Below are 12,625 nucleotides of genomic sequence, written 5' to 3'. Positions count from 1 at the left end.
ATTTTTTAAACTGGTGTTGAAGGCCTCAGTCCTACAAACACTCGGTTTCTGTGGGAGAACTCACACACTTAAAGTTAAGCATGTGAGTCAAAGGTTCACAGGATTGAGGCTTTAGTATCCATGGAAAGTGCTATGTAATATGAGTAAATGTGGTGTTGTTTTTTCCAGCGGATTTTGGTGACTATAATCAGTTTGAATCTCATGATTTCCTCCGAGAATATGTTCTGTTTCCTATGGTGAGTTACTTTTTTCCCCTCTTTATTTCATCGTCTCCTATGAGTAATTCCTCCATCCTTCAGAGATGGTGTTGTTGATAGCTCAATGAAAAGTGTTAGTGCTAAATTTTTAAATGACTAAAGTAAGCTTTGCCTCCAAAGAGATTGTGTTTCATATGGTTTTAGCTAAACAGCTACATGAAGCATGGATTTAATCCTTCATGAGCTCTATTCATGCTTATTTCTCCCCTAGGAACAGATTTCAGTAGAAGAAATATATTTACTTGAACAAAGTATAAAGTTATACAGCATTTAACATATTCCTGATGGGAGTCTGTGGGCAGTATTGCAATAAAACCAGTAAATAATAATGGGATGTGAGGACTGGCTCATGTAACAAATGCAATCTTATAGAGCAAATCATAAAGTCCTTACTAAAGAAAAATTCCCATCAAAATGGATCAGCCTTTTGCCTGAATAATAGGTGAATCAGGACTTCAGGTTTTGGCCCACAGTGAGTGTGCAGTAAAAGTTATTCAAATCTAAATCTGAAACTATCAAATCTTTCAGATATTTAATGAACTATTTTATGTTTATTGATAAATTCTGCAGAGGAATGTAAAATTGCTGCCATAAAAGAGAATGAGGTAAAAGATACCAGCTACTTTGATACCATAGCAATGAGCAATTGATGGGAGAATGGATAACTTTAAGAAGTTGTTGAGGCTAAGCTAGGCTTTAGCTAAGACCAGCAACCTCACAACCACAGAACTTCAGCTCAACCTTCATAAAATTTTGATGATCAGGCTCTGATCTTGAAATTCTTTCTGAGTTGAAATTAAATTTGTAGGGATTGTAAAGCTATAGGCGTTTTCATCAGACAGCATGAGTGGTTGAGAAATGGCAATTGAATGTCATTCATGTGTGCCGGGAATTCAGATGTATCTGAGAGAAAACTGCAAGTGGAAGGGGAAAATAACGAGCCTACGTAAGTGTAAGAAGCCTTATGTTGCATATGTCATGGCAGATGGTATTTAACTTCCACTGAGAAACGCATGTAGAGTGACTAGCAGAGTTCTTGTTTTCATGAGGCCTTTTTTCCCATTTACTACTAGCTATTTTGGTGTTACTCCATGAGGGGGATTGTTTATCATATTGGGGGTAACAGCTTGGGGCAAGATTATGGCTGCACTGTGGACAGAGAGATTTGCAGTGAATCTACCACTGTGTGCCCACATTTCAAAGGACTGCGCTCCTGAGATTTTCAGTACACTGCAATTAGTTTTCTGTCAGTAGAAAAAATAAAGATGGGTCTCAAAATTTGGATATGGAGCTAAACTTCTCCCTAGTTTGAGGGAGTTTGAATCCAGTATTCTGGATTGGGCCTATCAGTTGATATATTCTTTTTCCGTTCCTGCCCTCTGTTGTTGTTTAGACTATGTTGTCTGACTTCTGCTTTGTACCTGTCATCACGCTGTCTCTTACCTCCCTCTTATGCTGCTACTACTACTATTATTCTATTACTTATTAGTTGTATTACCGTAGTGCCTAGGAGCCTCCTCATGGGCCAGGGCCCCATTGTTCTAAGTACCACACAAGCACAGACATCCTCCAAAGCTGAAGAGGTGTATTGTTTCTGCCACTTCCAGCCAAAGCAGCTAGCCCTTGAGGCATGTTGTCCTCCAGCATTGAGTCACCGATTCTACTTCGTCCTTTCCCCTGGGCAGGGTTAGGTAACATAATGGTAAAAATCCCTACAGGGCTGAACTACTGCTAACTGTTGTAGACTGCCCCAGTGCTAGAGCAGCGGTCAGGAGATTTATGCAGCCCTTGGGAGTAGATAAGGTCTCAAAGTGGAACACTGATTTGCTGAAAAATACATTATTGCAGTGTTCTGGTGAATGGGGGAGGGGTAGCTGCATTTGGACTGTGTTTGATCTTGTAAGGCTACATTATGTGTCAAATGGCATTTCTTCAGTGAAAAGAACAAAGTTATGTACACAGAACACCCCACAGGTGTGTGGCTATGTACAGGCACGTACCATGCCATTTTTCATTAGCATGCTACCACTTTGACATTTTTCTGTGGCAGAAACAAATATTGCAGGGAGGCCTCCTTTGAGCAAGAAACAGGCAGTTTAGCCACATACAATACACACAGCCTTGAGGCGTATTTTTTTTATATGAATATAATCATTTTGAGGTTTTGCTAGGTAACTTTTTCATTTTCCTTTTTTTTTTGCTTTCATTTTATGAGCAGACTTCCTTGCCCCAATTGATTTCAGAATTATTCCTACTATACACACACTATAACATTTACAAAATGTACAACAATTTCCTCATCAACTGTGTGTTGAAAACACAAGGCAACCTTTACTATGCACTTAAAGGAACAGCAAAGCTTTTGATCCTCCTTTTTTGAAACAGTTACTAAAAGAAAGGTGTTAGGTCTTTCTGTTCTGTATTTGGGAAGATATTTCTAGCCCCCTTTTCGTTTTGAATTAACAATCTTCTTAAAATTTCCAATCCCCCCAAGTTTTCCCTGAAGCTCTGGTATCTTACCCTCAGAAATTTTTTGGTAATAACAAACGAATCCAGATTTCCATTGCAATCAGTATTCGGTATCATCACTGTCCTGCAAGCTTAAAGACACGTAGCAACCTTAAAACATACACCATCACAATGTATCTGTTCTGTGTTTTGCTTTGTTTCTTTCCTGATTAGTATCCCTCAATAAACAGAGTGTTCTTGTTTGTATTCTTACAGGACTGGACTCAAGATGAAGCAGTCCTGGAAGATCTGACTCAAAAGGTAGCTCAGGAACATAAAACTCACAGGTGAGTCCCAAAATGTTAAGATACAGCTCTGTTCTGTTTTCACTTGCAGTAGGAAACTGATACATATGGCTATTCTTCTGCTACTTTAACTTCTGTACAAACTAAATAAAAACCCAACTTAATCAGCTTCTCACAAAATTTTACAAATATAAAATAGCCCTGGTTGCCAACCTGTTTTAGACGTTGGAGTAGAAAGTGCCTCTCTGTCACATTGGTTGCTCCTCTCTAGATTTGGACTGTGCTTTCTACCTCCTACTAATGACAATATAGAGAATGAACTAAAATGTCTATCCCATCTCGATAATACAAATAATGATCTGTTTTAATTATATTGTACATTTTCTTCAGAATCTCAGTAGTATCTAAAGTGAATCAATCTAGATTATTCTGAATCTGCCATTTTTTGGCTAGAACCTTTAATATGACTTGTTGTACTGAACAATTTCTTGCTGTCTTATGTTGTTTTAATTGTAGTGGCATACCAGCAGCAGAAGCTGAACTTATGTACATCAGTGAAGTGGAACGCCTTGAAGGGTTTGGACAAGAAAGCTTCCCTGTGAAGGTATGGGGCTCTAATTACTATTATTTACATAGCCTTCTTACAACCCCCATCCAAAAAAAAAAGAAGACAATTGAGGGGTATATGGTGATGTGTGTATAACTCATGTTATTGTAAACAATATGTGTATATCCAAATGAAGAATTACCAGATTGGAATGGTAGTGTTTTAGATCCATTTTGCACAGGGATAAAAGACTACATCAGGTGCATGGCAATGGAGAATCAGGACCCTGATTTTATCCTGGCACAGCCGTTGATTTGCTGAGTTATTGTTGGCAAAAGTCACTTAACCATCTATCTCAATTTCCCCATTTGTGAAATGAGTAGAACAACACTTGTTCACTTCACAGGAGAGTTGTGAGACTTTATTAGCTAAGGTAGGATGTTTAGATGGTGGTTTGTGTAACTGTACTAGGTTCTGTCAGCTGAACAGAAGCAAGGTAATGTTAGGCTAACAACTGGTTGTTGTTTTTTTTCAGGGTTTTTATGCTGTATTGTTGTCCTTTTTATTCTGTATTCCCTTGAATTTTTAATCAGTTTTCCTTGTCTTAATGCCCCATGGTGCCATCTGCAACCTGGTTAAGTTTGAACAGCACATGTCACTATGATCCACTGGGTGGCTAAAACATTGAACACTTTTAGCCCGTTCTGCAATTGCAAACTCTCCTTCTGTGCTTATTTGTTATAAATACTGGACTGCTCAACAATTCTCCTTGTCCCCAACCCCAGGCACTTCCTAGTAAAAGTGTTTTTCTGCCTCTCCTGCTACTGAGATAAAAAATAAGAGAACCCTGAAGTTAGCCTGAAGGGACAAAAAAAACCAAACAGATTGGCTGATTGTAATTTGGATCTTGTGATGGTCTCCATTGAAGTTAATGGCTTTTTCACTGGAAGGCAGAAATTATGTGGTCTTCTGATGTCAAATCTTTATGCATCTAAAAGAAATCAAAGGTTTGTTCTGGGATTAATTCCCATTAAAACTCTATACTGTGGCAACTTGTTTTCTTAACAGAATTTCTCATTCTGCCTGATTGTTGTTGGTGGTTGCTGGGTGAAGCACCAGTTGCAGATGCAGAAAACCCCCCACCACCCAGGAGAGCTGGCAGGATAGATGTATGGACAAACACAATGTATTGAGAGACCCTCTTTTGGAGATGGGCATTCGAGAGCTGATTCCTTTTTTCCTTCATTCTCCCTCCACCCCCCTTTAAAAAAATCTTCACCATTTCTTTGCTTATTTCAGCTCTTCCCATGATTAAGCAGAGAACGTCCAAACCACAGCAGATTTGGAGTATAATTTGAAGAATTCTGGTGTATGCAGCGTTGGGAATCAGTGCATGTACAGGGCTTGAAAAATGTACCAGACATCTACTTACTGGGGGATTAACCCTTGCTAGCTAGAAATAAATACAAAATGCACGCATGGGGCACACTACCAACGAATCTTTGGGACAAAATCTAGACGCCTGCTCATCCAAAGAGCCTGAGAATGAGAAGATAGCTAGGATTTCTAACAGGGTGTTGTCTTGGACACTGCCAAGGGAATTAATCTTTTTGTATCACCCTGTTGGTACTAGGCATCTGATAAATGTGAAGCTTCACCACTCTCCAGAAGCTGGAAGGGATACAGGATTCTCTCTCTCCGCAAAACAGCAGTGTAGCGAAGCAAGACTCACCGGCGCGGCACCTCCTACTGGTCGTCCTGGGAATTAGCTCTTTTCCCACGTACGGAACGCCCTCTGCTGGCTGGTGTCTCACCTGTCACTGGCCCCATGTCCCTCCCAGACCCCGGTGCCCTTTACCTCAGGGTTCTGCCCCAGCAGTACCCCCACTCTCTGGGTCTCCCCTCTCTGGGGAACCCCCAACTCTCTAAACCCATCTTGCCTCAGTGGGCTACTGCCAGTCATCATCTAGCTCACTGGGGCAGACTGCAGTCTGTAATAGCCACTCATCATTGGCAAGGGGTTAGGACCAGCTGCCTCTGCCTAAGCCCGGGCTGCACCTCTGCAACCCCTGTACCTGCTTTGGCTTTTAGCAAGGCCTGGAGCTCCCCAGCTCCTCTTGCCTTTCCCCAGCCCTGCTCTACTCCCTGTACCCTGAGTTCCCAGGCAGCCAGGTCCTTCTCTCGACACAGCTAGAGAGAGACTCCTCCAGCTTCTGGCCCACAGCCCTCTTATCAGGGCCAGCTGGGCCCTAATTGAGCAGGCCACAGCTGAGGCTGCTACTGCAATTAGCCTAGCTTGGCTGTTTTAACCCCTGTTCTCCAGGAGTGGGGCAGCCACCCCACTACAAGAAGTCAATGAAGAGAGATGGGTTAGGGAGGTCCATCTTCTATCTCTTTTCCAATATGTCCTGAATGGTGTGAGGGTGCTGGTGAACAGAAGGGAGTCTCCTCTATTCCTTCCCCTTCTATCTGTTTTGGTCCCTTTGGCCCAAATACTGTGCGTGTCTCAGCCATGCCTGCCTCAGTTGCAGCTCATAGAATTCTCCCATAGCAGCAGCAGAGTGATAGTGTCACTGTGGCCCACCTATCACTGAAACTCTTACTAATTTCATGTGCTGAAGCTTTGCAAACCAGTAAGCAGCAGCTGAAGCACTTGGACTACCTGCCTACAGATTCAGGAAGACAACACTGCATCAGTTTACATTTGGCTCACGTTTGGATTTATCTCTTGGCAATCAGAAGAGCTATAGACACATTTCTTTTTGTAAAATCTTCAGAAATGTGATGGCGTAAGCACCAGCCCTCTCCAGGGAAAGCTTCCCACTTGGCACTAGCAAGTGAATTTTTTCAGGTTTGTATATGGGATGTCCCTGTTTGGCTATTGCATGTCATTCTGGACCATGTTAAATAAGAAGCCAAAGTGCCTATTCTGTACAAAATAGGAAAAACAGAAATGTTACTTTGTATTTCAAATAACTGAATTCATGTTCTCTTCAGTGAATGAAGGTAATATTACTTATTGTAAAAATAATTATTGATATTTATGCAGTGATTTACATCTTAGAAGCACAGTATAAATAGCCCTGTGAGGTAGGTAAGTATTATTTCTTTTAGAGAAGGGCAAACTGAGTCACAGAGGACCAGATTTGCAAATACAGATACCCTGTTTTGCATCCACAGATAGAAGGAATAATTCTTTTGGGATCCAGTTTAACATTTAAATGTATGAGTACCAGATTGTATCCACAGATCAGATATTTAGACATCTAAGCTACCTAAATTGTGTCCCTGGGTATTTGCACCTATCAAAACGGAGGCCCATTTAAGACCAGTCTGAAAATCTGTCTCCAAGAGGTCAAGTGATTGGACCAAATCCATATAATATGAATTAAAATGCAGGAATTTCAGACTCTGTCTAGTGTTTATTCCACTAGAGCACACTAATGTCCCTTGTGTTGCTCCATACAGTAACCCTTTTAGCCACGTGGCTTATATTCATATGACATTTATTTTGAATTACTGTGTAAATACCTTGTAAATAAGAAACAATTGCTTATTGCTATACAGACTGGGTGTTTTGGGGTTAGTTAAACTACAGACAGACTCCTGAATGCCTGATGTGCTGTATATCTTAGGGGATGATTTTGATTTCCCTGGGCGTTCTTCATGTAAAACCAGTTTCTGTATTAATTAACTAAATGTTGATGTGGTTTTTGTGCAGGACAATCATGGAAATGATATGCATCTTGGCATTTTCTTCATGGGAATCTTCATAAAAAATAGAATTGGAAGGCCAACAGTGATATACAGGTACCATCAAGGGACTTCTGCTTTTAATGTGAATTCCTTTTACAGGAAGCTGTGCTTTTTTCCCAGTGACTCAGGCATCAAGTGTGTCTTCAGTAGGACTATTTCTGTGAGTAAAGGAGTACTGACATGAGTAAGGATTTTTAGGATTGGCCTCTTGCCCATAAAAGTCTACGCAGCAAAGGATAGTCTGTGATAGATGTCTGGGAATGGGGTTGATGCCTAGAGAGACAAGGCTATCGTGTACACTTGAATTGCTTATGAGCTTTTGATGCCTTTTCTCCTCTTGCCGTTCTAGGATCAATTTGTGCTTAAATCACTTATTTTCTTGCATCTGAAAGCAAATAAGTTAGACTTCAGTGGGGACTGCTAGGTGTGCATCACTTCCATAGGTGCTGGAACTAGAGGTGCTGGTGGTGCTGGAGCACCCCCTGGCTTGAAGTGATTGCCACTATATACAGGTTTTACAGTTTGGTTCAATGGCTGTCAGCACCCCCACTAAACAAATTGTTCCAGCATCCCAAAATCAGGTCACTTATTTCGGTGTCTCAATAAGGATAAAGGAGCTGAATTTTAGGCTCATTTTTTCAGTTCTTGACTATTGTCTTTTCTTTGTGTGTGTGGCACTATGCTTATTTATGGAGCTAAATAATAATGCGACATCTATCCATGAGAAACTAGGTTGAAACTAACTCATTTTGCATAGGACACTGAGCAGCCTTTAGATAAAGAGTTTCTCAGATAAGACTCTGGTAAAGCGATATCTGAATTTAAATTTGGCCCTTGTTTTTCTCATTGTGGGATTACCCAGTGTTGCTAATGCAAAATATGAGCATCTGGGCAAAGGATTGTTTTATCAATTCCAATAATTGTTTACATTTTGTTTCTTTGTTATTCTATAAAAATAAATCTTTATTACTCTATCAAAAAAAAAAGTAGCAAAAAGCATCGAGTCAAATCCTTGTCCCTTTGAAGACCGTGGCAAAACTCCCATTGATTTCAGTGGAGCCAGGATTTCATCCCCCGCCCCCCCCCCCCTTTTTTTAATTGTTTCTGTGGTTTCATGGGTTATTTTTGTTTATTTCATTGTTATCTTAGAATGATAAACCACAATCTGTGAGATTTTCTGACCAGCGCTCTTGGTGTGTGAATATTTGTACAGCACTTACAGTAAAACAGATGTTTTAATGAGTCACACTGTAGTTTTTAGCCAGTGGTTGGAGCTTTTTTCAAAGACCTTAGCATTTATTTTAAAGAGCTTAGATTATTTTTTTCCAACATCATCAAGATTCCCATCTGTTTTTGCATTTTTCATGTATCTTTCATTCTTGAATGTGTAGTTTTATGAAGAAATCAGAGTAGATTTCTTTTAAATTGTGCCATTCCTAAGATTTCTTGAAAATATAGGTTGCAAAAGTGAGACACCTCTCAGATTTTTTATTTTATTTTATTTTATTTTATTTTAAGGTATAGATGTCCTCAGAAAATGCTGGTATCCTTGTTTGTTTTGTTTCAGTATGCATTCCCATGCATGTAATGTCAGGATGTATCCAAGTACATTTTCCAGAAGACCAAGTCATTTCCATCCCAAAAGTTTTCATGGGACACATGATGGACATGATTTTCATGATGGACACAAACGACGCCAACAACTAGTTGTAAAAAGATCATAATACTGATCTTAATCAACCTGACAGTCACTGGAGGAAAGAATAAGTTAACACATGGCAAAAAAAATTAGGAGCATAAAACACAAAATAGTAACATGGTATCTTTTGCTTGTATAAAAACACTAATGGGTAAGGGCTTATCTACACAAACAATTAAATTGTGGTGAACTGGTGTGTGAATGTACCCTGGACTACCCTGCTGTGAACTAACTGTCTGTGTGGGCTCTGCTGACGTTCATTAAAAATTCATTAGTGCACTTTAGTCTCGTTTCAAAAAGGACTAGATCAAAGCACATTAACAAACTGTAGCGATTTAATGTAAACACTACCTATGCTGACAGGAGGGATTTTCCTAATCCACCTCCCCGAGAGGCAGTAGCTAGGTCAATGGAAATATTCTTCTGGCAACCTCTTGCTGTCTACACGGGGACTTAGGTTGGTTTAACTGTGCTGCTCAGGGTATGGATTTTTCACGCCCCAACCAACGTAGTTAAAGCGACCTAATTTTCTGGTATAGACTAAGCCTCAATCTAGGAAATTTGGAAACAGTTTAGGGGGAAAAAAATCCAACAAGAACTGTACATATTTCCCTGCCAACTAGTCACAGTCAAATAATAATTAAATTGTGACACAATGCAATTCAGTTTACAATTAAGCATTCATATATTTCCAATCGTATCTTTTATTGTAACCCTTAACATTGCTGTTTTTGAAGAAGAAATGTTTTACTCTAAAATCTGGGGTGTTTGGGGGTGGCTTTTTCTTTAATCACAGCACATGATTTTTTGCTGGCTGTGTTTTCTTCATTAAACAGCTAGCATTTCTCACGTAAAATGAGCCTGAACATTAACTCATACATTCCTAACATGTCTGTGAAATGTTTGCCTGTGTGTCTTGGCAAAGTCAGCAGCATTTCTTTTCTACAGGTGGAATGATATTGGGAATATAATACATAACAAGTCTTCAATCATCGTGGAGTTGATCAACAAAGAAGAAACCGTGCTCTTTCACACAGTAAGCAAAGTACCTAAACAGTATCAACAGAAAAACTTTACCGTATATCAGAAAGACTGAGCTCCAAGTCCCAATGTTTGAATAGAGGTGTCACCTCCCCTGCATTTGGAGGGTGGCAATCACAAATTCAGTCTGTCACCTGCTCACCCTTTCCAACATTCCCATCACCTGTATTTGGGGGGAGAGGGGGAATCAGTTTATTTTTTACTTTTCAATGTATTTAATACCTTCTCGACAGCCTGAAATCCACCCTATTGGGATCTCTGTCTTGACTGTCTTTTGGATGAAATGTCCATGGCCCTTTGCCACACCATGCTCTCATAGCTGCAGCACCCTGAGCAATGGTGGAGCCTGTATACATGCTCTCTGGAGCTCTAAGAGGGACTGTGCAGTGCTCTGAGAAAACTGCAACTCCACATAACCCCCAGCACAGGCCAGTGTGTAAATTACACAGCCTGGCTCTAACCGTTCTTTTTGCTTTTTCACTGTCATTAGCAGCGAAGTGGCAGCATGTAAAGACATGCTGATGCACTTCAGTGGTCCAAGGTTTGAGGGCACTGCATATGTTCTTGGCAGCTGACTTTGTGTGTGGCATCCCTTAAAAGGCATTATTGCTGTTGAATTTTTTAGAACACTCTTTCAGTTGCTGAAATCAATTCATTGTAACAGCAGCAGAGTGACTAATCAGCTGGCTTTTCCAATTTTTCTTCTTGTGTTTTAAAGGATGATATTGAAAATGCAAAATATATTTCACGGCTGTTTGCTGCAAGGCATAAGTTTTATAAACAGAATAAAATCTGCACAGAGTGAGTATGCATACTTCAGATTTCTTTTGCAATACACTGATTGGAAGTGCTCTGATTTTCGGCTTGTCTCTCATTTAAAAAAAAAATTGTGCCAATTACTCTTTACCCTGTCTCCTTTTTACCAAGATATAGCAAAGGAATAATTCCTGTTCCATATGAGGCCTATGTATCACTATGTGCCACTGAAGTCTATTTTGAGCCCTTAGTAATGCACAGGCCTTGAGCTGGCCCTCTGCACAAGGGTGGATTTCACCCTAATGAAAGAGGAATGGGTGGAGTTTCGGTTGTAAAGTGTAGGGACAAAGGCCAGTTTATTAGCTGCAAATATCTCTCAGCATATATCTACCTATTGGAGTGGAGAGCTGTGATTTTAGAGTTTGACATTTTTTGAATAATGCTGGGTTATAGAGCAATGCCACGCACAGAGAGAATTCCCTGTAAAGTATCCAACACATTGATTAGTTAACTGTAAAGCTGCGAAGAAGCTCCCATTATCATCATCACCACAGTTCTGTTTACCCAGATGGACATCCATCTGTTCTGTTGGGTGTTGTCATCTGTTGGAAAATGGAAGGCCAAAATAAAGGAAGGAAAGACTAGAAGGTGTGTTGGGGAGTGTGTGCACACGTGCGCGAGCATAAAATAAATTTTCAAATGGGATAAGTTAGTGGAGGGCTCATGGAGGAATTCTAAATGTGACCACTGCCTTATCACCCAAAGAAAAAGCTTGTAGTTGATCAGATTTCAATTGCTATCTACTATTCTTGGGAGATGGACATGTTTCCTATTGATTGATTGAAATATGTTTGCACTTTCATAATCCAACATTGTGGATTTAATTTTGTCTTCAACAGTTTGAGGAACAAGTTCAAAGGGAAGGTTTTGATTCTCTCCTCTAGAAAAACAAAAAACAATGTGATGGGTAAATGGCACAGAAGAATCCTATGCACTGCTACCGACTAGGGACCGAGTGGCTAGGCAGCCGTTCTGCAGAAAAGGACCTAGGGGTTACAGTGAACGAGAAGCTGAATACGAGACAACAGTGTGCCCTTGTTGCTAAGAAGGCTAACAGCATTTTGGGCTATATAAGTAGGAGCATTGCCAGCAGATCGAGGGACGTGATCATTCCCCTCTATTCAGCATTGGTGAGGCCTCATCTGGAGTACTGTGTCCAGTTTTGGGCCCCACACTACAGGGAGGATGTGGAAAAATTGGAAAGAGTCCAGCGGAGGGCAACAAAAATGATTAGGAGGCTGGAGCACATGACTTATGCAGAGAGGCTGAGTGAACTGGAATTGTTTAGTCTGCAGAAGAGAAGAATGAGGGGGGGTTTGATAGCTGCTTTCAACTACCTGAAAGGGGGTTCCAAAGAGGATGGATCTAGACTGTTCTCAGTGGTACCTGACTACAGAACAAGGAGTAATGGTCTCAAGTTACAGTGGGGGAGGAAATATTAGGAAATACTTTTTCACTAGGAGACACGAATGGGTTACCTAGGGAGGTGGTGGAATCTCCTTCCTTAGAGGTTTTTAAGGTCAGGCTTGATGAAACCCTGGCTGGGATGATTTAGTTGGGGATTGGTCCTGCTCTGAGCAGGGGATTGGACTAGATGACCTCCTGAAGTCCCTTCCAACCCTGATATTCTATGATTCTATGAAAAAAACTTTGAGCAGATCCTAAAGAGGAGCATATTTCTACTTTGAAACTATATATCAGGGTCAACACAGAAGATTCTTCTATTACAGTAAAGGCTGCTTAAATTCAGACTTCA

The 12,625-nt window shown here is 40.5% G+C and overlaps 2 protein-coding genes across 5 annotated transcripts in view; both read left to right on the top strand.

Moving 5' to 3' along the window:
* The window catches only part of LOC135982602 (centromere protein F-like), a 402,988-nt gene that overhangs the window by 285,182 nt on the left and 105,181 nt on the right, over positions 1 to 12,625 (top strand). The window lies entirely within an intron of this gene.
* The window catches only part of PTPN14 (protein tyrosine phosphatase non-receptor type 14), a 182,574-nt gene that overhangs the window by 131,065 nt on the left and 38,884 nt on the right, over positions 1 to 12,625 (top strand). For 2 of the 4 annotated variants that reach the window (XM_005288723.4, XM_005288722.4), the window contains exons 5-10: positions 169 to 236; positions 2,982 to 3,052; positions 3,527 to 3,614; positions 7,279 to 7,367; positions 9,961 to 10,048; positions 10,772 to 10,854. In XM_005288723.4, the coding sequence (XP_005288780.1) occupies positions 169 to 236; positions 2,982 to 3,052; positions 3,527 to 3,614; positions 7,279 to 7,367; positions 9,961 to 10,048; positions 10,772 to 10,854 (487 nt within the window). The remainder of the gene's footprint in view (positions 1 to 168; positions 237 to 2,981; positions 3,053 to 3,526; positions 3,615 to 7,278; positions 7,368 to 9,960; positions 10,049 to 10,771; positions 10,855 to 12,625) is intronic. The other 2 variants (XM_042850214.2, XM_065589464.1) reach the window with 2 other exon arrangements.

Source organism: Chrysemys picta, chromosome 3, assembly GCF_011386835.1.
Source record: "Chrysemys picta bellii isolate R12L10 chromosome 3, ASM1138683v2, whole genome shotgun sequence".
In the NCBI taxonomy this organism is placed as follows: domain Eukaryota; kingdom Metazoa; phylum Chordata; order Testudines; family Emydidae; genus Chrysemys; species Chrysemys picta.
This window is presented reverse-complemented; position numbering and strand designations above follow the sequence as displayed.